This window comes from Salvia miltiorrhiza, chromosome 8, assembly GCF_028751815.1.
Source record: "Salvia miltiorrhiza cultivar Shanhuang (shh) chromosome 8, IMPLAD_Smil_shh, whole genome shotgun sequence".
Classification (NCBI taxonomy): Eukaryota; Viridiplantae; Streptophyta; class Magnoliopsida; order Lamiales; family Lamiaceae; genus Salvia; species Salvia miltiorrhiza.
The window spans coordinates 52130781-52158095 of record NC_080394.1 but is presented as its reverse complement, the minus strand read 5'-3'; the positions used below and the strand labels follow the sequence as shown (position 1 = coordinate 52158095).

General features: G+C 40.3%; 2 protein-coding genes, 1 long non-coding RNA gene and 1 pseudogene across 6 annotated transcripts; 1 reads left to right on the top strand and 3 right to left on the bottom strand.

Annotated features, from left to right (window-relative positions):
* Positions 1-2452: 2452 nt before the first annotated feature.
* LOC130998998 (uncharacterized) lies at positions 2453-3666 on the bottom strand. Its single transcript, XR_009093371.1, has 2 exons — positions 3403-3666; positions 2453-3066 (listed from the first exon to the last, which is right to left on the bottom strand). It is a non-coding gene; the product is annotated as an uncharacterized LOC130998998 (long non-coding RNA).
* A 2102-nt stretch (positions 3667-5768) lies between these two features.
* LOC130998996 (pentatricopeptide repeat-containing protein At1g52620-like) lies at positions 5769-9250 on the top strand (annotated as a pseudogene). Its single transcript, XR_009093370.1, has 2 exons — positions 5769-8624; positions 8793-9250. The product of XR_009093370.1 is annotated as a pentatricopeptide repeat-containing protein At1g52620-like (transcript).
* A 197-nt stretch (positions 9251-9447) lies between these two features.
* On the bottom strand, positions 9448-11639 carry LOC130998651 (uncharacterized protein At2g34160-like). The gene is made up of 6 exons (XM_057924066.1): positions 11636-11639; positions 11555-11592; positions 11414-11462; positions 10322-10384; positions 9963-10027; positions 9448-9801 (listed from the first exon to the last, which is right to left on the bottom strand). Exons 1-6 carry the CDS (start codon positions 11637-11639, stop codon positions 9712-9714), a joined length of 309 nt encoding a protein of 102 aa, XP_057780049.1. The 3' UTR covers positions 9448-9711.
* On the bottom strand, positions 10322-13746 carry LOC130998997 (pentatricopeptide repeat-containing protein At1g80150, mitochondrial-like). 3 transcript variants are annotated; one of them, XM_057924461.1, is made up of 4 exons: positions 13384-13746; positions 11555-13273; positions 11414-11462; positions 10322-10384 (listed from the first exon to the last, which is right to left on the bottom strand). In XM_057924461.1, the coding sequence occupies exon 2, from the start codon at positions 13072-13074 to the stop codon at positions 11794-11796; it is 1281 nt and encodes a 426-aa protein (XP_057780444.1). In that variant the 5' UTR covers positions 13075-13273; positions 13384-13746; the 3' UTR covers positions 10322-10384; positions 11414-11462; positions 11555-11793. The 3 variants fall into 3 exon arrangements, with proteins under 3 accessions (XP_057780444.1, XP_057780445.1, XP_057780443.1); XM_057924462.1 differs by having other exon boundaries at positions 11555-13222; XM_057924460.1 differs by lacking the exon at positions 13384-13746 and having other exon boundaries at positions 11555-13302.
* Positions 13747-27315: the final 13569 nt, after the last annotated feature.

Here is a 27315-nt window from a genome sequence, read left to right as displayed (position 1 = left end):
CATGAATAACAAACCACTCAAAAGAATAAAATAGTAGAGAGTTCTCTACTCTATTAAGCTCAATTCTCACTTATATGTGGTTTTCTTACTCAATTGTTGCTCTTATTTGTCATCCCAAATTTCATCCAATGAGAATACAAGTTTTTCAATAACAAAATCTCGAATCTCAAGCATCAAATCTCAAGTTCATGTCACAACTAAACCTAGCAGCATGCTTGTCACTAATACTTCAACAATCACAAAGCTCAAGATACACAAAACGACATAAAAAATGGACTCAACAGAAAACAAGTTCAAAGACGCCCCCCTCACACTTAGGTTTTGCTTGCCCTCAAGCAAACAAAACAAAGCATAAGCAAAGGAGCAAACGAAACACACAACTTAAAGAAAAAAAACAAAGACATAAACGAAACAAGACAAGAGACAAAACATGAAACAAGACAAGAAAAGGAAGGAAGTCACCGTGTGCGCTGTCGCCGCAGATCTGGGCGAATGGTGGCACTCAAATCTGTGATGCTCTGTTGTAGGGCTGCCACGTTGACGTAATCCACTACTGCGTCACCTGAATTTTTTTTTTTAAAGAAACTTTAACAAAAATTAAATCTAAAGAAAGGGAATTAAAACTGAAAGAAAAACTGAACGAAACGGAAATAAAGAAAAAGAAAAACAAAACGGGAGAAACAAAGGGAAAGAAAATCGGGTTGCCTCTCGATAAGTGCCATTATTTAAAGTATTTGGCTAGAATATTGATGCAATCATAATCTCGTCTGAGGTGACAATGGAATTTCTTCCAATGTTGTCATATGAGATGCATCGCAATATGGCTCCAACTTGTGATAGTTGACTACAAACGTCTTTGCCGTAGCCAAACTCTTAATCTCCACTGGTCCGCCTGGCCAAACAGACTGTATCTCAAAAGGACCTATCCATTGCCTTCCAAGCATGAATCGGACCTTTTCACCGACTTCAAATGTTCTCCAGAATCGATGCTTGTGATAAACTATCGCTATTAGATCTGCATACCCCATGTTGGTATTATAGGCTTCCAAACGGAGCTCCTCCTCACACTTATCTTTTAAATCGGGTGGTTCCACATTAAAATGCAGAGTTCTATAATGTGGTTTCCGTCTGGGCAAACGAACCGTATGTCCAGAACCTGTGAATTTCGGGTCATCATGAAGAATTTTGTCCTGTTTGGGCAAACAGAATGTATTTCCAGAATCTGCCAATTTCGGGTGGGCATGAAGAGACTTGGTAGACTCTTTGACTTCTTCATTGTTCATCCCACGAGCATCAAGACCAGTTGCCCTTTTGGTCAAAGTTGGTTCCAACTTGTCCTGCATAGATTTAGTCTCAAGATGTTCTTGGACAAAAGGGTCAGTAACATTAGTGGCACAAATAGTTTTAACAGCAGGGAGACTTTTCATGGTATCATGCATCAATATTGAAAGTAAACTTCTCTCCATGATAATCCAAACAAATAGTACCACTATAAACATCAATGACCGCCCTAGTGGTCCTTAAGAAATGACGACCTAATAGAACACCAGTTGACTTCTTCGATTGCATACTACTCATTTTCACCACATAGAAATCAGCAGGATAAACAAAATTATTTACTTTCACAAGGACATTTTCAAGCAAACCTTCAGGGTGCACACATGATCCATCGGCTAACTGAATCACAACTCTAGTATCTAGCAATTTCACACCATTTAAACTATTATAAACAACTAACGACATGACATTAATATAAGCTCCTAGATCACACATAGCATGCTCAATCTTAGTTTCACCGATATAACATGGCAGAGAAAACATACCTGGATCCTTGTATTTGGGCGGCAACTCTTTTCGTATCACTGCTGACACGTTCTCGCCCATCACAATTTTTCCAGATTTCTTAGACTTACCAGCAATGAAGTCTTTCACAAACTTGCCCAGATGAGGAATTTTGAGTGCTTGGAGAAATGGAAGATTGATCTCTAACTTCCCAAAGATTTTCATGAAATCAATGAGCTCTTCCTCCGGCTTCTTCTTTACTAACAGCCTGGGAAAGGGAACGGGTATCTCGATCTCGGGATCATGTAGACTCAAAGGTTTATGAACCTTAGACTGCTCACCCTTAACCAATTTGTGCTCTGCTTCTTGTTCTTTCTGCCCAGCTGTCGGATCATTGTTCTGTTTGGCCAAACCGGACTGTTATGTATTCTGGATTGCAGAATCCACCTTGCCTCCAGAATTTTCGAATTTTTCCAAGCTGAATTTGACTCCAGAATCCTTGCTCGGACACTTCTTTGAATTCTGGGTTGTGAATTCATAAATATGGTTGTGAATTCAAGAATATTAAGTTGTGAATTCATAAATCTGGTTGTAAATTTAAGACCATTAAGTTGTGAATTCATAGATCTGATTGTAAATTCAAGAACATTAATAAATTATCCAAAATCTCTTTTTCTTTAATCAATCAAATCTCTCCAATAAAAATCACAAATTCAGTTGCGCATAAAAATACATTTCCGCACAAGCCTAAGTGAAGATAAATTGTTCCAACTGCAGCATTGAATTTTCCTAAATGGACTATCTCTTATTCTTTCACCTTAGATTACTACAGTAGCAGAAAACGAAGGGTTAGAACAATAGCATCCATAATTAAAGCCATCAGGCTGCCCAACACCTATCTCTCTCTTTCTCTTGGTAATTTTGGTGGTGGGACTAGCAAGAGAGGAAAAGAAAATCAAAAAAACTATGCGTGCTTCACATCACAAAATCCAAATAACAAGACGACCTGCCGGATTTACTGAAGTCAACGGAGCGCCACGGCAGTCGGAGGCGCGGAGACGAACGGTGAAGGAGAGGTAATCGACGAAGGAGGAGCTGGCGGTGAGAAAAAGGCCGTAGGAGAAGGAGAAGCCGATGAGGATGCAGGAGCCGCCGCCGCCATTTCAAGCACTCCAGATCTCCAGATCTCCGGCGATCGACGGCAATGTGAGAGAGAAGTCAATGTGCTTCTGGGAATCAACTCTCACAAGGAAAGATGGAACATTCACAACCTGTCTCCCAACCCTGGAGAAGTACATAATTTAGTCTACAATCATCATATAAAATTCAAGATAGCAACACTGGGGAAGTATATAATTTAGTCTACAATCATCATAAAAATTCAAGCTGTCTACTGACCCTATACTGGAGAAGTATATAATTTTGTATACAATCATCATATAGAATTCAAGACAACAACAATGGAGAAGTATATAATTTAGTCTACAATCATCAGATAAAATTAGCAAGTATCATCTATCATTAATAATTGATAGCAAGGGATCATCATCATATAAAACTGATAGCAAGGGATTATCTATCATTAATAATTGATAGCAAGGGATCATATATCATTAATACCTAATGTGTCTTTGCCTGATCAGCACTCTAGCATGGTGAATAGACTTGGCCATGCCAGCCTTGAACACTAAAGTTTGGAGGCGACGCTCGAGGAAGTTCTCCACAGTGAGGGACAGGACATAATCGAGCTTGTTATGTCAGAGGCGGGGAAAGCAACAAGCAGTGCATAGAAAGCAAGGCCACTATGAATGAGCATTCCCACCAAATGCCGCAGCCACAACTCATTATCTTCCACAGAATATGCGGTGATGGTGTCGCGGCCACCTAAACGCACAAGAAAGAATTGAGCCCACAACAAATTCAATTCAATTCCGGCCTTATCATTCATACTCTTCTCGCACGCATCAAGAGTGTTCTTGGTGATGATGCCAAGGGAAACCACTGCCACCCAATCTGCCAATACGCACGCACACCAAATAATGATTCTTATCCAAACCTTGCATACATACTTCCTGCGATTGCCCAACACCACCAGTAAAATTTGCAATGCCAGGCTCAGGATAACGAACATCCTCACTTGCCATTCATTCAAGAATTTTACCCAACCTACTAGGAATACTTCCACAACTTCTCCCCTGCCACCAACAACTAGTCATTTTAGCCAAACATAAAATCAGCTTCAATTTCAATCACTTCATCAACAATGCACTAATATGTTTGCACATGTTAGGCCAACAATGCTAATTCAACATTTACAACACCAATCAACAACTTACATCAGCCAAAACAAGTGTTCTGTAGTTTGGATGATTTCAACTTTTTGGGGAAATTCTCATCCCTTTGTAATACCTGCATGAAGGACATAATCGAGCTTGTTCTGGCTCTCATCCAGCAGACCATACCTGTTCATCCTCCCCCCCTCAAAAATACGACGAGGATCCTTTTCATCAAGGGTCAAAAGATTTCTAGCATTATTCCTAATGCGGCTCAAGGCATACTGAACCCTCCATAGCTCTCTTTTGCACCTCAAACCATACTCTCCAACAAGCTTTAGCTCAGCATCGAGTCGCTCCTTCTCATAAGGACGACGAGGCTTCTTGAATGTCTTCCCATCTGTAAGATGGACATGTTAACAAAGTTTTGCATAATCTCATTCATATGTCTGAATCTTTCCATATTACATCGACAATTAATTCGACTAATGCTCGTCTAATTGCAAAATACAGATTTTGGATTTATCAACAAATATTCCCAAATTAATAAGTTTGTTCTAATACTAAAACATATATCGAGCTCAACAAATATTCCAGGAGATGGCAGATTATTGGTAAAAACATGAAACATCAAATTTTGGAGCTCGAAGTCGGAATCAATGGATTCGGTGCTCTAACCACTGCGATGCCTCCGATTACGCCACCGATTGATGAATCCAAGGAATTGAGATCACCGCGCGACGACGACGGCCACGGCACGCACACTTCCACCACCGCCGCCGGATCCATCTTCTCCGGCATGAGTTTGTTCGGTTACGGCGGCGGCGCAGGGACAAGGTCGTCGATCGTCGATGGAGGTGTGGATATTGGTGACAGAGATCACCGGTGGGGGAAGAGGGGAGGAGATGCGTGAGTGAGGGTTCCGTGGTGGTGGTTGTCACGGCTTGCCTCGGTGGTGGAGATGGTGCGGCGGCTACCACGACCAGCTCAGAGACGGCGGCGGCGATTCGCTGGACATGGTGCGGCAGGCGGCTGATTTCCGACGCCGAGAGAGAGAGATGGAGCAGATCTCGACTCGTCAATCGCTGAGCGAAGGAGCTTGTGGTAGCGCAAATTTCCGACGCCGAGAGAGATGGTGGAGACGGCGGCGGCGACGACGGCGGAGGATGCTACGAGGGAGAGGTGGTGGCGGTAGTGAGATAGAGAGAGTGTGACGTGAAGGTGAAGAGAGGGAGAGGAGAGAGGGATAGAAATGAGTGGATATTTTTTATTATTTTAAAGTGAGGGTTATTTCCGTCATTTTAATCATAAAGTGGACAATTTTTAATGTTTTTATTTTAGTGGACAATTTTTATTTTTACAATATGAAAGTGAATAGTTTTATATATTAATTCAAAAATTAACCCGTCAAAGAAGGGAACAACGTGCAGAAGCGAAATTTCAAATTATAATTCAGACACCCAATCATTATTGTTTATGAATGACACGAAACACAATTTTTTCCTGACAAAGAAATATTAAAAAAATAGAATGGATATGAGGTGTAGTAAAAATAAAAAATGGGTATTTAATAAATATACTTTTGAAAATGTGGGTAGTTTAGAATTCCAATAAAAATTGCAGGGCAAATGTATGATAAAAAGTCAGATCTAATCATTTCATTACCTTCCACCTTTCATAAATGAAAGTTGATATTGCTAATTTAACAAAAAAAAAAAAAAGTTGATCATTTAAAACTCATAAAAAATCGAGAGAGAGAGCGAGTGATATAAGCAGGTAATTTTAAACTGGGTGTAAGCGTAAGCATACCTTTTGTCTACATGTCCAAGGCAATTCTCAGACTCATTAAACCCTTAAACCGCCCCCAACCTAGAATCAAGTCAGCCGTTAAAATTCTCATCACTCCTCAAATCAAGAATTTGGCCAATGAAGTTTGTGAAATTCTCCGAAGTGAAGACAAACAGTGGGAAGAGTCCCTTCAGAATCGTTTTATTGGGGATGATATTACTCCTTCTGAAGTTGCCCACCTAGTGTTCGACAAAATTCGCGACTGCGAATTGGGTCTCAAGTTCTATGGTTTCATCTCTCATAACAGTTTTGACCTCGATGGGTTCGCTTACTCCTCACTTTTGAAGCTCTTGGCTCGGTCCAGAGTCTTCGCAGAAATCGACACCGTATTGTTGGAGTGTTTGCATTCTGAAGAGAAGCGGCCTACTCACGAGGCGTTAGGTATTGTATTCTTATCTGTTGAGGAACTACAACGCGCTGCCCCAGTTACCGGCATGTAATTCTTTGCTTAACGGGCTTGTGAAGGAAGGAAAGTTGGACGCTGCGTGGCGTGTGTATGAGGAGATGGTGAGGAGAGATGAAGCCAGTGAGATAAGTTGTTTGGACAATTACAGTGTTTCTATAATGGTGAAGGGATTGTGTAAAGAAGGAAAGGTTGAGAAAGGTAGAAGGTTGATTGAGAAGAGGTGGGGAAGGAACTGCATTCCAAATATTGTGTTCTATAATATTCTCATTGATGGATATTGCAAGAGAGGTGATCTCACGAGGGCTCATGAGTTTTTCGAAGAGTTGAAAGTGAAGGGTTTCTTTCCGAACCATGAGACTTATGGGGCTATGATTGATGGATTTTGCAAGAGAGGGGAGTTTGAGAAGGTTGATCAAATGTTAAAGGAAATGGAGTCCAGCGGTATTGAGGTGAATACCGTAATCTATAACAATGTTGTTGATGGTAAATGTAAATATAGCCTTGTTGGAGAAGCTTTCGAGACCACAAGAAAGATGATGGAAGTAGGGTGCCCGTTGGACATTGTGACGTATAATTCTTTGATTTCTAATGCTTGTAAAGATGGGAATGTGCTGGACGCGGAAAAGCTTTTGGAGGAGGTAATCAATCGCGGATTGGTTCCCAATAAGCTAAGCTTTACCCCTCTTATACATGCCTACTGCAGGGAGCAAAATTTTGAGAGAGCATCATGTCTTCTTGTTGAGATGACACGAAGTGGACATAAGCCCGACTTGATAACCTATGGAGGTCTCATTCATGGCTTAGTTGTTGCTGGAGAAGTTGAGGCTGCTTTGACAATCCGAAACAATATGGTGGAAAGGGGAGTGTCTCCCGATGCATGCATTTACAATGTGTTAATTAACGGACTTTGCAAAAAGAGTAGGTTTGCTGATGCAGAGCAGCTTCTCCAAGAGATGCTTGGCTGTAATGTGTCTCTCGATGCATATGTTTATGCCACTTTGGTTGATGGATATATAAGAAGTGGCAACTTTGATGATGCTGAAAAACTTTTTGACCTCATAATCAAAAGAGGTGTCGATCCTGGGATTGTAGGGTATAATGCTATGATTAAGGGCTACTGCAAGCTTGGGAAGATAAAAGATGCCGTTCTTTGCATTAATAAGATGACTAGAAGAAACATCTCTCCGGATGAATTTACATATTCTACAATCATTGATGGATTCATAAAGCAGAATGATTTGCTTGGTGCATTGACTGTATTTGGCCTCGTCATCAAACAGAAGTACACGCCAAATGTTGTGATGTATACCTCAATCATCAGTGGCTTTTGTCGTTGTAGGCATGTTTCTGGTGCAGAAAGGATTCTCCGAGGAATGCAATCAAATGGTGTGCCGCCTAATGTTGTGACTTATTCTGTAATGATAGGCAGCTGTTGCAAAGAGGGGAAACTTGCACAAGCATCTTCCTTTTTCGAAGAAATGATGATGAGCAAGTGTAATCCCAATGATGTTACATTTCATTATTTGGTGAACGGGCTATCAAACAATGCTGCTTCTATTATTCAGTCGACACAAGATGGTTCTGAGTGGCATAAGCCTATGCTTCTTGATATCTTTGGGACAATGGTGTGTGATGGTTGGCATCCCATATCTGCTGCGTACAGCTCGATTGTCGCTTGTCTTTGTTTAAACAGGATGCTTGGAACTGCGTTACAGCTGACTGATAAGATGTTGAATAAAGGCTTCCCTCTAGACTCGGTGAGTTTGGCTGCTCTATTACATGGGGCTTGTTTAGTAGGGAAATCTAAAGAATGGAATAGCATGATTACTTCCAAACCTATTGATGCAAAGCTTGATGTTGCTTTGAAGTATTTGACCATATTTGGGCGCTACTCGACTCATGAACTGACTAAGGAGACCTCAGTGATTTTGCATTCCTTGCTACAAGATTCATGTCTAACGAATGAATTGGCAGGTTCTAGAAGTCTTAATAAACAATAGGAAACACTTCAAAGTCTGAGCATGTGATATTTCTTGTGATGGTGTACAGTTTTCTGGGAATTTGAGGTTGAGAAACTCTACATTCCAAGCTATTTATTTCGTGATTTTGTTCTGTATGGCTCACCGGATTATCATATTTCAATGGGTGTATGGCTTTCCTCCATTTGGTAGCTTATATCAGAAGCAACTGAGGCACCAACTACCATGATGTATGCAGCAGCAACATATGAACAAGCAGATAATGAGGCGAACATCCCACTGTTCTATTCGTTCAAAGAAGCAATTATGCGCCCTTACGTAACATGTCATCATAAGGCAAGGAAAACGTAGACTACATCTGCAGATGGTAGCTCATAATATTTCTAATCTAGTTCATTCTTGATTCTCGTGCAGTTTATTGATAGCATACTTTTCGCTTCTACATGACCTGCCTGTTGGCATATTGCTGTTCATGGAGGAATCTAACAGGTAATAAAATTGCAGGATGGATCACCTGCAGGGAATAGGCTGATTCTCTCATCATACTTCCCTCAGCAGGCAACACTTTTCCAACAAGTGAGAAACTATTATCTCCATATTTCGTTCTGAACCAAGCCATTTTCACCAGGAGATACAGTATGGTATTTTCTTCGAAAGTAGGCAGTGTGGGAAAGGTGAAGCTACGGTTATCTTGATGTCGCACTATCAAATGAATGGACTGTGGTGTTTTACTCTAAGAATGGCGTGGGGGCAGAGTAGCTATTGTTAGCAGGGTATATTTTTCCCTGGAGGTTGATCTGAAAGATTTTATTACATTGTAACAGATCTAGATGGAAACATAAGCAGATTTCAAGCTAAAAGTGCAATTTTGAATTGTTCTTATTCAGATTTTCATAATAAGTGTAGAACATCTTGAAGATTTTATTCACTTTTACATATTAGGCTCTGCGAATTTCAACAGATTTCTCTGCTTCAAGTTCAAATTTTCAGAAGCCCACTTGCAGATTTGCATGCTAAATATGGATATTTTAGTCCAAACCTTGCATCTGATTTCATTAGTGTGCATATATACAACACAATTGATAACCATTGTTGTATTGAAGAAATAAAACATTGATATAGGTATGCAACCTTGTGTAAACGGAGTGCCTCCAATATCTCACAGAAAACAATAAATCCACTAACAAAACACAATTCCACTGCATATAATTCCATTAAAGGGTTAATGAACAACATTGAAAGAATAGCTACACCTAAAGCAAAAGCTTTAACCACAACAAATTCAAGAAACAATTTGATACAAAACTTTAAGCCATTATTCAGACTTCCTCTTATGCCATTTTACATGACTAAAACACATGCGACATCCATAACAGTAGGCATAATAAGAGAAGACGGCTTGAAACATCAACTCTGACTAGGCTTATTCTTCATCATTTCCATTCTCCCTACCCTCTTGCGCCACGGCCATTAACTCATCAAAATTTGCTGTTTTCCCAAGTACTACTTCAATCTATATGGGGAAAAAAAAGGGTACCATAAGATGTTAAAGAAAAAGTACCTTAGCATCAACTCATGGTATTCTTATCACATATGGGAAGAAACATATATCAGGATAAAAACATCAACACTAATCCTTATACACAAAACCGGTCTGAACAGGAATCAACTTACCTTGGCTTTTTGAACGGGCCTTCCCCGAGAATCATCCTTTATCTCCACAGTCGATGTCATGATTTCTACATGTGTAAAAGTAGATACATTTAATTTAATCTATGTAACATATATGATGTATTTGTAACGTTTATACACTTGATTAGAAAACAGCAATCAAATTGAAGGCTTTGATTTATAAGATTACGCAATTTCCTTCATTTTGTAACACCATTTTATCCCAACAACCACCAAAATTACTGCTATAGCTGATTACTCAATCAAACCTTTTCAAATCAGTATGGCATTTTGTTTCCAAAGTTGCATGTGTTGGTTACAAAACAATAATAAAGAATATGGGGCTGTAAAGAATAACTCACTCTTCTCAACAGCAAATCCATTGTTCTTCAGAATTTCAGCAACTGAGACAACTGTTGAGATTGCTATAATAGCATAAGAACAAACACAAAATCAGTACAAAACCAGGACAAAGAGAAAAAGAAAAAATTAAAAATCATACAATATGGGATGGGATCCACTCAGCAAATAAAAAACAAAGTAGAAGTTCAGAATTCACATTCTACAAAATAATCTACATCAAAATCATGTAGATCAGATATGTACAGGAAGCAGAAAATAACTTTTGCTCCTCCCTGCCACGTAATGGCTCCAGTAACGAGTGCTTATCTATTTGCAATAAATTACTCTAGAGTACATTATGGTGGAATATGTTGTATTTCATGGCACAGAAAAACATCCTCAGCAACTCGCAGAAAGAGAATGAGTAGTAGGCTGCCAGCACAAATTCCAATTAGACATTTTCACATGACTAACTGGTCCCGAGAGAACCGCACCACAATCTTAGAAACATACGGAGCAGTCGGAGCAGTGTAGTTTAAGGCACATCAGAAGAACACAGTAATTCAACCACTAATAGCTCTTGACAGGGTTACGGTACGGAACTAGTAAACAGGCACATTGCATTTCTAACACAGGAGCAACCGGAAAATGTCACTGACCATTGGGCAAGTGAGCTACTCTTACAAAGCTACACATTCTACACAACACTTTTACACAAGCAGGTAGCACCTCCTTATGCCATCATAAAGTATAGACCAACATAACTAAACAATCTATCATAGCATCTTAACACCAATTCCTTCCTTATGAACATAGAACTAACATAGAACTGAAAACAACAAAAGGACTAAAAGGAATTGATATGCTTAAAGAACGTCCAACTCATCACAGCAAAAAGTTTCTAGTCTAGAACTCAAGATGCTTTCACAATTCACGTAAAATTGGAAACGCGTTTGACAAAACAGAGCATAACCCAACAATCTAAACCCCTTTCATTCTTATCAGTCACGATCAACATTATCATACAAAATAAAAAAATGAGAATCGAACCGATAACCAGGTAAAAGGTCGAGGAAAAACACATTTAATGTACAAATAGGGATTGGAGTTACCCATGCCAAGTCCGGAAAGCTCCACCTCACTGTGTTGCTGCATATACCTCTAGATAACACATGACCTCAAATAAATTAAAACACAATTCATAACAGATGTCGAATCCGAATAAGCAGATACAGACACCAAGAAATCTATACCTTTGTAATGTAATTGAGTAATTGAGTTAAACTTACGACTTAGTGAATCCGTCCTCTTAGAGCTTTCACATCACTAATAACTCATTCGGGCAGAACCAGAATCGGCTGAAGAAATTACATGCAGTCACCAAAGGTAGTATCTCAAAGGCAAGGCTCCAATCGACCTTGCTCTGCAACCAATCAATCAAATTACCTCCCTATGAGACGGTTGACCCGTCCAATAAATTAGTTCATTTCCTTCATACTAAGGATTTCATGAATTCAATTTGAGCCGAATTAAAAGGAGGTTTCCTTTTCAAAGCAAGACTATAGATATGCCTTGCCTTATCAATCTTCTCAAGTTTTTCATCTCTGACCAGGCCATCGATCAGCTTGTTGATGGTGTCCACACTAGGATACCAGTTATTCTCCATACTTTGTTTACACATGTTGTATGCCATGTCGATTTCTCTTGCTTCACAGAAATAATGGATCAAGGTTTGGTAAATTTTTTGATTTGGCTTGTAGCCCTCACTCCTAAAAGCAGAATACACATACATAGCCATTTTTAGATTTCCCATTTTGCAGAAACCTTTGATCACCAAATTATATGTGATCTCATCAGGAAACTCAGGAGATTTCTTCAATCTCCGCATGTAATCCAACAACTTATTAGCATCCCATGTACGCCCCTTATTTACCAAGTATTGAATCCTCACATTGAAGGTCGCAATATTGGGAAGACAACCTTTTAATACCATCCGGCTCCACAATCCATTCGCAATCTCTGGCCAGTTCGACTTGTAAGAGGCCTCTATAAGCAAGGTGTATGTAAAAACATCAGGAGCTAGTCCCCATTTTCCCATCCCAGCCATGACAAGAAACGCCTTATCCAGTATACCCATTTCACATAAACCCTTGATAACAATATTAAAAGAATATGCATCTAGCACAATTCCAAATCTAGCAGGAACATCATTTAGAAACCAATTAATCGCCTGTAAATCCCGAGATTCAGTCAATACCTTCAAAGCAGCATTGAATGACTTAACAGTCCTCACACAACCATACAAATGCATGTCACAAAACGTATTGACAGCATGCTTAGTCATTCTAGCCCTCCCATACAACATAATTATTCGTATAATGAACCCTTCCCGACGACCCTGTGGCAGAGTCTTCTGATGCTCAAGCAAATTCTCGATATAATCAAGCTGGCCCGCCCCAGCTAACCTAGAGACTGTGTCCTCAAAGACAAATCGGTTCTCAACAACAAGCTTATTTGTGGCATTGGCCTTAAATAAATTGAACAGTTTCTCAGGGTCCCTTTCATTCTTTAGCTTAACCAATGCAGGCTCATCTACTGAACTAGGTTTTCCAGCACTACTGCTGGCGGAGATAACTTTATTAACGGATGAAGAAACAGCTGCGGTGGCCAGATTACGGTGGGTGAGCATTCGGATTACGGATCGGATTTTTGCTTGATCCGATCCGATCCGAAAATCCGAAGTTTGAAGAAAATAAAATCCAATCCGAACCATATAATCCGTTGATCCGAATCCGAAAATCCGAAGTTTTCGGATAAAATCCGATCCAAACCGAAAAAATCCGAAATATAAGCAAAATCCGAAAATCCAATTGAGGCTGATGCACCTACCCAATCCTCAAATTCGAACACAATTCATAAGGCTGCACCAATTCATTCGAACAAAATTGAAACACCTGCACCAATTCATAAGGCTGAAAAATTCGAACACATCAACAAAATTCGAACACAATCATAACTCATAAATCATAATTAAGCATCAATTTTCAACATTCTTGAGGTTCACTAAAAACTAAAATCGAACCTACTGCAGCCTGAAGGAATGACGCGCCGATGAGGTGCTCTGGGGAGGGCGTCTGAAACTCTGAGGTCAGAGGTGGAGGGCGTCGGCCGTCGGGAAGAGAGGCGCAGATCTGCGGCGCTCTGCGCTCGAGCTTCGAGCTGCTCTGGGGGATTGCAAGCGCGGAGGTGGCGTGGTGGGCGATTGCAGGCGCAGAGTAGGTGGGGTGGCGGCCGGCGGCCGGCGGGATGGGACGGCGCGGACCGCGCGGTGGAGACTGGAGAGGGATGGGAGTCAGACAAGGCGCGGTGGTGGAGCTGTGGCTGTGCGGCGCTGATTTAGTTTAGGGAATTAGGTTTTAGGTTTTACTTTTTAACATATTCAATAATTCAAAATTATATATATATATATAGCTGTTTGATATATATTAAATACAATTCGGATTTCGGATTAGTTCGGATTTGAAAAGTACTGATTCGATCCGATCCGAATATCCGAATTTTTCTTAAAATTTGATCCGATCCGATCCAAAGATCCGATTAATCCGAACCAAAGTTTAAATTTCGGATTGGATCGGATCGGATATTCGGATTTCGGGTATTTTGCTCACCTCTGTGTACGGCGCCAAACCTGCGAATCAGTCGCAGAGTGAGCATGTTCTAGAAAAGCCCTAATTTTCATGCATACCCACCGGCCAAAATCACAGATTTTATCAATAAATCGCCGCAAAATGCATTCACTATCTCAGACACCCACAACAAAACCAAAATTTTTTGATCGTGGATCAAATTAATCAAATCACATCTCGAGAAACAAACGAAATCAATCAAATGCAGCACAAAATCCCAGAAATAAAATCCAACCAAAAAACGTATTATAATAAGCCCCAAAATCCAAATGAGGTTTCCCCAAATTGCAGATTAGAATCTGGGCAAGTGATATAAAAGCTAAAACAATGCGAATATTGAATCGATATGCTTTGTTTAGAGATTGGAACGGATAAATAAGATAATCAAGATAGAGGAAGAGATGGGTTATATACATATATTTGTATGTATATGTTAGTTTGGGTGAGTGGAGAGGGTTTTGAGTCCATGAGAATTTTAGGTTAGGGGTTTTGGGTTCAGTTTTTCCATAACTGAGGTCTTACTGATCTGATGCACGCGGTTGCACGATAAGTTTTTTTCCCTGCTGATGTAGCCAAATACTATTGGCTTTCTTGTAGCGCCGCATTCGGCTGGGCATGGAATTGACTATGCTCTCTAGCACTCAGCATCAGTCAACGTGGTTGATCTCTTTCGTGACACGAAATTTCCTTTTTACCGCTAAATCTTGTGCACAGTGTTTTTATGCATTAAATGGAGACAAAATTTAAAACCAAATAAAGAATAGGGAAATGCTGAACGCACATAATATGTGCGCACATAATTGAATATTTTTGTCATTCTATAAATCTCCATAACTTATGGAGTTAATACAATTTCAATTAAATTTCTAATTTACGTAATCATCCTTTGAGATAGTTAAGGAATGTACAATTCAAATTTCAATCTTATATCTTTCCTTAATAATAAATTATTTATTTCCTTAAATTAAATTATGAATCAATTTTATTATTTATTTCCTTAAATTAAATTATGAATCAATTTTCATTATACAACTTTATTTATCAATGATTTACATCCCATAAATTAGCTCAAACTCAACTAGAAGAATCAAGTAATTAAAATTGCAGTCAAATTATTGTTTCATATTCTTATTTAATTAGTTAGTTATTTTTCTTCAATAACGTTACATGACTAATTAATGATTTAATATGTATTGATGAAAAAATTGATGAACTCATCAACTTAACATTCAAAATTCATATATTATATAGATTTAAATTCAAATTTATTATTATAATTATTATTTTGAAATATAAGAATAATTATGTTGAATGTTATGCTACGGATACCGCTATTGGGTAATGTAGCAAAGGATTAGAGTGATGTTTGAGAGGTAACATGCTTGAATCCGTTAGTGATAAGTTCCAATTTATAGCTCATTATTAGTGTCTTTATTTTATTTTATTTTTCTTTTGTTGCTATTTTAATTTGTGTTTTATTTTTTTTTGTTGAAATTAGAATTAAAAAAAATATAAATATAAATAGATGACTATAATAAATCCCTAAGCAAACTCAAATCAGACTCGTTACATCGAGTCGGACCGACGGGTTTGGTCCGGACCAGACCGACTCAATAGACATATGCGGTGTGGTTCGGGTATGATTTTTCGGACCGAAAAATATTTGGATCGGTCCAGGTCTTAACCCACCAACTCGTCGAACCCGGACCGACTCGTATCTTTTATAAAATAATTATTTAATTTATATATTTCTAATAATATTAAGAAATAAATTAGATTTTATCTAATATAATAACTCATCTAATATCTAAACCTAATATCTGTAAGTAAATTAAGTAATCTGTGTAGTTTTGTACCGACCCGTACCTTTAACATTTCTTTTTATGAACTTGTTGTGCTTGAATTATTATGTAATGGATTGATTTTAATTTATGTATTTTTGTTGTAATTGTGGATTGAGAATATTTGAAACTAAGATATGTGTTTGTATGGAATTTTTTTAAGTTTTAAATCTGAAAATTGAGTGTAAAATAGGAAAAGTAAAAATTTGAAATTTCAGCAGGTCGGACCCGGACCAATCTGGACCCGATATTCGGGTTCGGTGCAGTCCTGGGTGGTCGGTCCTCCCTTACAATTCGGTTCGAGTCGGTCTACGATTTGAAAATTTTCGAGTCGTTGGTCCCGACGAGTGGGTCCGATTCGATGCTCACCCCTAATAATAGGCTAGCTATATTATTTGATTATTATGACATTATAAAATAGAAATGAATTACTATATCTAAGAAACAAATATGATAAGTTGACCACATTGCATTGATGGATTAAATCATAAAATTCTATCACAGTATTATATTTTATGAATTAGTGAAATTAAAATAGAAAATATAAAGGAATGACTATAATTGCGAGAATAATGTCATACGTTGATCGATTACGCAATGAAAACAAAATATAAAGTATCACACTATAATGAATTGGTGAATTTGAAATAATAAAAATACCCCGTATAAATTAAAAGGAATGAAGTACTTTAATGGTGAAAATAATATCATATGCTAGCTACAATCTTCAATTATTTCATAAAACTATAGATTATTGTGAAAAATAATAAGAAATTAAGGAAATTTAAATAGAATAGAAAATATGAAGGATATACTATAATTGTGGGAATAATATCATATGTTGAGCACATAAATCGACTACTCAATAAAATTATACTATAGGATATTAAATTATTATTTCATAAAACTATGGATTATTATTATAAAAAATCATAATAACTTAGTGAAATTTACCTAAAATTTTGAAAAAAAAAAATATAAGAATATATGACTATAATTGTGAGAATAATAGAATTTGTTACCTACATTCTTTGATAATTTCATATGAGTATAGGTTAATATGAAAAAAAATCATAAAGAAATTGTGAAAATAGAAATAAAAAAAATAGAAAATATAAAGAAGTTACTATAGTTGTAAGAATAATACTCCATGCGTCCCGCGAAACTTGAGCACTTTCCTTATATGACAAGTTTTTTTTTTTCCCTTGATTCATTTTTTTATTTTTTTCACCTACCACACATAAGACACAAAATACTAACTCTTTAAAATTTGTGTCAGAAAGAAATCGCTCAAGTTTTGCGGGACGGAGGGGGTATACTATAAGACAGTATATTATAATAAACTAGAGAACTCAAAATAAAAAATAAAAATTATTATAATTGTGAAAATAGTCTAATATCATCATTTCATAAAATTATATTATAAGATAATAGATTAAATAAAAAAAACTATCTAAAAGAAAAAACAAAACACAAATGAAAAAGGAAGGGAAAGAAAAAGAAAAACATAGTATTAAAGTGCATTGTATAACTATAAGATACAGAGGAAAGGTACAAAGTTGTCACATTACAATGGAATATTTACAAATATTTTTAAGATAATAATATGTGGATCCATTTTTATTGAATTGAATAATTATTTGTGATGAGGAGTAAAGTATGTGCAGAGCAGAGAAGTGGTCTTAGCCAGAGGAGCGGGCTTCAGCAGAGAAGTCAGAGGGATGAACCTTACCAGAGGAACCACACTCGCCAGAGGGATCACACTCGCCAGAGGGATCATACTCGCCAGAGGAACCACACTCGCCAGAGGGATCACACTCGCCAGAGGAATCACATTCGCCAGATGAGCCACACGCGCCAGAGAAATCATTCTTGCCAGAGGAATGACTTTCGCCAGGGAAATCATCAAAAGAGCGGGAAAAGCTCCCGCCCGAGGGTGAATTTACTATTTTACCCCCCGACCACGCAAGACGCATGCTCCGACGATGAATTTACTATTTTACCCTTTACGTGTAATCTATAATAGGCCATGGGCTCGTGCATTGTAGAAGGACGCTATCTCTATTCTCAATACAACAACAATCAGTTCTTGTGCTCTCAACTTTACTTTCCTCTACTCCCCCAAACTTAAGCCATTGTTTGTACTCGAATAATGGGAAGAATAAAATCAATAACACGAATGGGTAAGAAATCTAGCTCATCGATGCCTCCGAAAAATAAAGGATAATAGAATTCTCAAATCCTCAATAATTAAGCACAAAATTCACCAATAAACACAACCTATAGCAAAATCAACCTTGACATTCCAAACAATTGAATCTCACAAGGTATGTGTATCACTCAACTCTCAATTTGATGGAATAGGACGTGTATACTCTCATCGAAATTCAATACAATGCAGATCTCTTACCATAGGCTTGTCAATCGTCTACAATCTTCATCGCTAATAGTGTGCCAGGACTAAGATCAAAAAGGTCTTTTTATTCGGGTTATAATGTAGGGACATTGGTTAAGGTAGGGAAATATAGGCTAATTGACTCAAATAGATCAAGAACACCAACCTTATAGCTTCATTAATCAAGCATGGAATAAAGTCCATCTTCCTCCCAACTATGCCACCATAATCAACACAACTCAAGGAATTTAATCATCACAATACAAAGCTAAATACTCTTTTATGCTCTCTATTTATTTCCAACAAGCAAAAAGTCGATTTTCTAACAAATATCTCAAAGTACACTCGACTTCACACTTTTTTTCTTTTTTTTTTCTTTTTTTTTCCTCAACAAATTTTTTTTTTCTTTTCTTTTCACAACTTTTCTAGAGCTTATAAGAGTAAATAGTATCACAATATCATCCCTTCTTTTTCACAACCCACTTTGAACATTCACCACATAAGGATCCCCATATACTACATCACCCCCTATCATCCGGCTAAAGAATAAAAGCTAAATAGGCTCCAAGTGGATAACAAAGGATAATTTTTTTTTCATTAAGGACAGTGTTTGGGAAAAATTATGGCTAACAAAAGATGGCCTAAAATCATCTCCTAATCCTGGGCACAACAGCAACCTCGACACAGAAACCATGGCAAGTTCTAGAAGATCACTACATATGCATGACAAAACTCACAACAAAGAATAAATTGTGTAAGATAAACAGTTATGGCTCAAAATCTCACAGGTTTATTCAACGTCTAAAAGTCAAGGTTAAAATCACCCTAAATTATGCAAATTAGTTCCAATTATGCTCAAATCATCAAAGAAAATCAAACTCCGGATTTTTTCACAGAAATCATCATTGGCATCTCACCAGAAATCTAATGGAACAATAATCATCTCAAAAACAAAACACACACACACCACCAACCAAGCAGGATAAAACAATAAAGCTAACAAAAAGATAAAAGTGATACACATATCTACTCTCACCCCCCTCCCCCAAACTTATTACAGAATATAAGTTCGAAAATAAGTTTGGAGGGATGATGATATGTGTGTCACTACTCACAGAAAAAAACATGCTCCATGGTGGTGGTATGAACAAAGCGCGAGTTCCCGCATCTTCCAAGCTCAACACTGCACTAAAACCCCAAAACAAAACAAAGGAACAAAAAGAAACAAAACGAAACTAAAAGAAAGAAAAACAAAAACAAAGAAAAAAACAGTTGGGTTACCTCCCAACAAGTGCTTAATTTAACGTCTAGAGCTCGACGATACCTCAAAAATTCATGGAGGTCGGAAACATCACTCTAACCATTGGAAAGCTTTTCTACTCTTGGGTGCTCTCTCCACCAAAACACTTCTCTTGGCTCGAACATCCTCCACAAGCATTGCCCCCTTCTCATTCTTGTTCCGAAAAATCCGGAATTTTACTTTCTTCTTCTTGGGGGTATGGGTTTTCAAAGACCCCCCATCATGCTCCAAAAACAAACACTTCTCAAAAGTCAGAACTTCTTTTGGTTTTGGAGTTTTTTTCTTGGCTTCATACTTGGGTAGCTCATTCTTCTCAACCTCTTCATCCTCCGAATTTGCTAGAAAACTGTCAGCCAAATTTATCACTTCATTCTGGGGAACTTCCTTTGGTGGAGGTTTCTTGAAAAGCACAGTTTCCCCATAGGCTCCCAATGTCATCTTTTCATCGTTGACGCGGAAAGTCAGATCTCCCTCTTACACGTCTATCAATGCACGACCCGTAGCTAGAAACGGTCGTCCTAAGATCAATGGAGTATTTTTGTCCTCCAGCATGTCCAAGACCACAAAATCCGCAGGAAAAATAAACTGATCCACCTGCACAAGAACATCCTCCACAATTCCCTTTGGATAAGTAAGGGAACGATCTGCCGTCTGCAAAGCAATCGATGTAGGCCTGATCTCTCCAATCTCCAATCGTTTGAAAATAGATAGGGGCATCAAATTGATGCTAGCCCCTAAATCACAAAGAGCACGGGAGAAATTCTGCCCTCCAATCACACAAGCTATAGTAAAACTGCCAGGATCCTTTTGCTTCAATGGTAGCTTTCTTTGTAGCACAGCACTGCATTCCTCGGAAAGATTTATCATCTCATATTTTCCCAACTTCTTTTTGTTGGAGACTGCGTCCTTGAGAAACTTGGCATAGCCTGGCATATCTCTCAGCGCATCAAGTAATGGAATATTGATTTGTAACTTTGAAAATATCTCCATAAACTTGCCCATCTTCTCATCCAACTTCGGCTTTAGCAGACTAGTCGGAAAATGCGCTACAGGCTTGTACTCCGGTCTAGGGAACGAAGGGGTAGGAACAGGCTCCTTAACAGCAGAAGAGCTCGAATCCTTCTTAGGGGGAGGCGTCTGTTTCGCTGCAAGCTCCTCCAAATCATCATCGTCTTCCTCCACTACTTTGCCTTTTCCCTTGTCATTCTGCAGCTCTGGATGATTCCGCTGCTTTGGATGATTCCGCTGCTCTTCATCCTCAACTGAATTATCAACCACCCGGATGGAATGACATTGCTGATTTTGCTGAGGTTGTTGATATTGGCTCTTCGGATTGAACTGAGTGTTGCTAGGAAATTGGCCTGGCTTGTTCTGCGCAGCTGCTTGGTTGGCCATCTGACCGACTTGAGTCTCCAACATCTGCACTTGCTTGGAGAGTGCTGAAAAATTATTTCCAATATGACCCACTTGAGACTCCAAATTGGTCATCCTTGAACTAACAGTTGTCTCCATCCCAGTCATCTTCATTAACATCTGCTGCATCATATCCTCCATTGATACCTTCTTCGGCTCATTTATAACTCCTCCGCTAGACACAGAAAATCCAGGTGGAGGCTGCAAAGTATTGTTTGGATTACCGTAAGAAAGGTTAGGATGTGGTCGTGCTCCTGGCTGAAACTGTTGCTGACCCTGCTGAAATTGTTGACCTTTGCCATACATTTCTGGCTGTCCTCGCTGGAAATTCCCATAATTTCTGCCATTCACATAATTGACATCTTCCATGCTTGACGGGTCTATCACAGCTTGCTCATGACGTCCAACATTCAACTCACCAATTTTTGTAGTCAGCTCTGCCAGCTGTGTAGCCATCGCTGCCTGTTGAGTAACCATTGCTGCCATAGGATCAGAACTTGACGCAGCTGCAACCTTCTTCAATTGTACTCGCTCAGATGGCCATTGGTAGCTTGTAGAAGCCATGCTATCAATAATGCTCCATGCTTCAGAACTGCTTTTCTGCAATAGAGAGCCACCTGCAGCTGTATCCATGTGCATCCTTGTACGCTCCCCGCAGGCATTGTAGAACATGATCACGAGCGTGCCTTCATCAAATCCATGGCTTGGGCACTTTCTGAGCTTCTCCTGATACCGCTCCCAAGTCTCCGCTAGCTTTTCTCCATCGTACTGTTGAAACTGCACGATGTCCATCTTCAACTTCAACGTAAGGCCAGGCGGATGAAACTTGCGTAGGAATGCATGAGCCAAATCCTCCCACACGATATTCTCTCCCAGCTGCAGTGTATGATACCACGACTTCGCCTTATCCCGCAGTGAGAAGGGAAAAAGACAAAGACGGATAATGTCATCAGGGACACCATTCATCTTCACCGTGCTACACAGCTCCAGGAAATGCGCCAGGTGCTCATTAGGGTCTTCAATCGCTTGTCCACCATATTAACTCTGTTGGACCATCGTGATCAAACCCGTTTTCAGCTCAAAGTTGTTAACGTTCACTCGTGGGGGCTCCTGGTACACATACTGTGGTATGAACGCTTCATTGATGGCTGGTTGTTTCTGAGCCTCTCTTGTCTCCTGTGCATCAAGCAGCTTGCAAAGCTCGAATTTGGATTTGCTCTGGAGTAGCCATCGTTTCTGTCTCAACTTGATCGTTCTGCTTCTTTAGGTTGCGCAAGGTCTTATTGATTTCAGGGTCAAACTCAAAGAGAGGATTTCCGTGAGATCGTGTGTTCATATGCAACCTACAGAAACACAACTTTTAAAAGTTAGAAAAGAAAAAATAAAAACAAAAAAAACCTACAGTACTATAAAGTCCTATCAAAAATATTAAAGCGAATTCTTAACAGTCCCCGGCAACGGCGCCAAAAAGTTTATCACTATTTTTATAGCAACAAAAACTGCAACTAAACAGTGTAATTGTAGCACAGAAATAGCAAGCAGAGTATCGTATCCACAGAGACTATTATGACGAAATCACTATATCTATTTCCTAAACAGACTCTCACAGTATGCAGGTAAACGAAAGCAGGAATGTTTAATTAACTTAAACTAAAATGCAATTAACAATAATTAAAAGCACGTAGAAAAATTCGAATATTAAAAGACAACTGATCCTAGGGTAGTAAATTCATTAACTAAATCCACATAATAAATCTATTAATCCTATGTACCAGTTTAATCCAGTTATGATGAGAGATCACTTAATTAATCAATCACTCTCTCTATAGCAGCAACGATCGTAAATTAGTAAATTATCTATCTCCGTTAGGTCTCAAGAAAATCTACTAACTCCCAATAGCTCCTAAGAATAGCTCCCTATGATCCACCTATCTCCGCTAGGTCTCAAGGTTAAAATCATATCATACATTCCTGAATCCGCTAAACAGTTATCTCCGCTAGGTCTCAAACCGAATAGCTACACATGCAAACTATTGATCAGATAATTCACAAGAAATTAAGCACCAGGAATTATGAATCATAAACTAGAAGGCACAAATGTATTAACAAATAAATCACATAAATTCAATCAACTATTTACAAACCCTAGAATCAGCTAAGTGAAACTAGCCAGACATAATAAAATAAAACATAAACATAATTAAAAAGAAAGCAATTGGAAAAGCTGAATTATATAAAACTGAATAAGAAAGATTGTAGCAGCTTGAATCTTCAATCTTGATCCAAGCCTTGAAAACTAGAAAGCAATGAAATTCTAAAGCTATGAAATTGAAAAATAAAAGTTGGGAACTGAAAAGGGAACCCAAAATAGGTCAAAAGAAGACCTATTTATAGTACCAGGGTAAAATACAGAGTTTGAGCTCGAAAAGGACTTGAAAAACGCCTAAAAAACGCAAAAACACGGAGGCGCGACGGTCTGGCGGCGATCGGACGGCGCTCACCGCGCGGGCGCCGCTGGCGCCGAAAACTCGGCGGTCGCCGCCCGGTCGCTGGATGCTTCCCAAAATTTCTTCTTCGGGCGGCGGTCGCCGCGGGGTCGCCGCTGTTTCGTTGTCGCGCGCGACTTTCTTGTTTTGGTCATAACTTTTTCGTCCGAACTCAGATTTATGATCCGTTTGCGCTCACGAACTCGTATCGAGACGATCTACAACTTCTATTTCAGATAAGTTTTCCAGATTCGAACTGAATAAACCTGAAATTTCCTTCAAAGTTCGAGTAAGAATCATGTTTCCAAAGATAAAGCAAATTAAGCACAAAACAATCATCCAACACTCAATTTCCTATAAAATTAACATCATATGAACACTAAAACCATGGAAACATGAGTGTTATCACTCTCTCGATTTTCAGTAACACTAGGTATAGTTCATCGTTTTACCTTAATTCACCGATTAAATCTACATCCACTAGATCATGTTTCACCAACTGGCGCCGTCTGTGGGAAATTGAGATGTCCGCCGCCGCGGCTTCAAGATCCGACGAACTTCCGCCGCGCCTAGAAGAACGAAAATAAGATCGATTTGGGGAGATTCAGGGATGAAGCTCTTTTCAATTTCAGAAAATTACAATAGGGGAGAAGTTTTCGCAGCTAGGGCTCAGTCCGATGGGGATCTCCATGATCGATTCAGGCAAATTAATAGATCTCTCTGGTCAAGCGGACCACCAAGACGGGTGACGGGTATTTCTCTGCTCTGGCGGGCGACGGGCATTTCTCTGCTCTGACGGGTGACAGGCATTTCTCTGCTCTGACTCGTGACGGGCATTTCTCTGCTCTGGTGGGTGACAGGTGCTCTGACGGGTGACGGGCATTTCTCTGCTCTGACGGGTGACGGGCATTTCTCTGCTCTGACGGGTGACGGGCATTTCTCTGCTTTGGCGGGTGACGGGTGCTCTGACGGGTGACGGGCATTTCTCTGCTCTGGCGGGTGACGGGTGCTCTGACGGGTGACGGGCATTTCTCTGCTCTGGCGGGTGACGGGTGCTCTGACGGATGACGGGTATTTCTCTGCTCTGGCGGGTGACGGGCATTTCTCTGCTCTGGCGGGTGATGGTTGCTCTGACGGGCGACGGGCATTTCTCTGCTCTGGCGGGTAAAGGGTGCTCTGACGGGTGACGGGCATTTCTCTGCTCTGACGGGTGCTCTGCCGGGTGCTCTGACGGGTATTTCTCTGCTCTGCCGGGTGCTCCGACGGGTGTTTCTCTGCTCTGACGGGTGCTCTGTCGGGTGCCCTGACGGGTATTTCTCTGCTCTGTCGGGTGCCCTGATGGGTATTTCTCTGCTCTGCCGGGTGCTCTGCCGGGTGCTCCGACGGGTGTTTCTATGCTCTGACGGGTGCTCTGCCGGGTGCCCTGACGGGTATTTCTCTGCGCTGACGGGTGCTCTGACGGGTATTTCTTTGCACTGCCGGGTGTTTCTCTGCTCTGCTGGGTGCTCTGACGGGTATTTCTCTGCTCTGCCGGGTGCTCTGACGGGTGTTTCTCTGCTCTGACGGGTGCGCTGCCGGGTGCTCTGATGGGTGTTTCTCTGCTCTGACGGGTGCTCTGCCGGGTGCCCTGACGGCACAGGGCAATTAAACTTGGGAAAGCTTTGAACAAAATATGGGAACCGCCATAACATGAAAACGGTAAACCACTTGTAAGTGGTAATTCAGAGCATTGTACATGTCACCAGAGGGGGGAGTAGGGTGTATACCCATAATCCACAATTTACAAATTCAAAATTGCTGCTTAGCAAGTCAAAGGAAAAGCAAATGCAAAATTGCTTCCTAGCAAGTCAAGGGAAAAGCAAACATCAAGGGCGGATCAGAGGAATCATTTTAACCGTAAGTCACGAAAGTTGGTTGCACCCCCCGGGTCTTCCATGCTCCGTGCAGGGTCGTTGGCAGAGCATCGATTGAATGTAGATCCAACCAAGAGGCACTGGGAGGTGGATCATATCACCTATCTGACAGCGAGGGAAGGCCACTTACGCGGCCTTGGAACGTCAACAACTTGAAGAAATTCTATGCTTGAAAAGCTTACGCTTCCTAAAGCGCTCATTGTAGACCGAATACTCTTTTTCCACACATGGGTTTTAACGAGGTTTGGGACCAAGTTCCTTATAATAAAATAGGATTCTTGGTTTTAGGATAAAATACCCGTGCATCTCTTTACCTGCTTTACTTTGAATGTTTTGGGAGGAGGGGATTATGTTTTTAGATGCTGCCTAAGTCGCGAGCTCCCAGAGCTGCCTTAGCCGCGAGCAGCTGCCAATGCCGAGCCCAGAGCCGGTTCGACGCGAGCACCTAAGTTTAGATGTCGCCTAAGTCGTGAGCTCCCAGAGCTACCTTAGTCGCGGACATTAGGGGGGGTATGTTTTTTAGATGCTGCCTAAGTCACGAGCTCCCAGAGCCGCCTTAGCCGCGAGCAGCTGCCAATGCCGAGCCCAGAGCCGGTTCGACGCGAGCACCTAAGTTTAGATGTCGCCTAAGTCGTGAGCTCCCAGAGCTACCTTAGTCGCGGACGCTAAGTAAATTATACTTTAATATATATCGCTTAAGCCATGAGTTTTCAGAGTTGTCTTCATCATGGGCAATAAAATGAACTCTCGGAGTCGCCTTAATCACAGATGTGGAAAGAGACACACTTCCTCGAAGCTGATCCAACCTTGATACTTGGGGGGGGGGGAGTGGCCACTCTAACAACAGAACTCGAACGGAGCAGAGGTAAGTAGTTGATTAAACTAGAATGGCCAAGGTCCTAGCCAGGGCTGGACGTCGGCACAATCGTGCTTGACTTCTAAAGTACGCGCACGACACTGGGGGGGAGTAGGGGTGTATACCCCGTATACAGCCAAGTTGTTATCATTATCCTATTTTTTAGGGATAAAAAATTCAAATCTGGGAAACACATATATCAAAAGTAAGAACTGGAGGGAGGGGAAGAAAGCAATATTTAAAAAGGGAAATGCCATAACATATATGCAGAGTTGGGAAATACTGTTTACAAAAAGTGAACATAAAATTTACAAGGGAAAAATTAGATAAAGAGTCAGGGAGCCAGCTGGTTTTGAGTCTCGAGGGCGGCCGCGCTGGAACTGGGAATGGTGGAAGAAATCCTCGCTAGAGGAATCAGAGAAATTCTCGCTAGAGGAGTCAGAGACATCCTCGCTAGAGGAGTCAGAGAAATCATCGCTAGAGGAGTCAGAGAAATCATCGCTAGAAGAGTGAGAGAAATCCTCGACAAAGGAGTCAGAGAAATCAATCAAGAGGATCGTCCAGAAGAATCATTCAGTGGATCAAATAGGGAGAGTAACCAGAGAAGCCGCTCAGAGGGAAGCTGACCAGAGGAACCACAAACACTTCAACAGAAAATAAGAGTTCCACTCTATACAAAAGTTCGATTTGGCTGGGCCGGAGCCCAAGAAACTGACAAGCATTTAATGACATGTCCAAGGCAAAAATCCAGAGCGGACACCCCACGCTGGGTAAAATCCAAATAATTGAGTATAGACCATGAGAATACTCAATTAGACTGGGGGGGGAGTAGCTGATGAGGAGTAAAGTATGTGCAGAGCAGAGAAGTGGTCTTAGCCAGAGGAGCGGGCTTCAGCAGAGAAGTCAGAGGGATGAACCTTACCAGAGGAACCACACTCGCCAGAGGGATCACACTCGCCAGAGGAACCACACTCGCCAGAGGGATCACACTCGCCAGAGGAACCACACTCGCCAGAGGGATCACACTCGCCAGAGGGATCATACTCGCCAGAGGAACCACACTCGCCAGAGGGATCACACTCGCCAGAGGAACCACACTCGCCAGAGGGACCACACTCACCAGA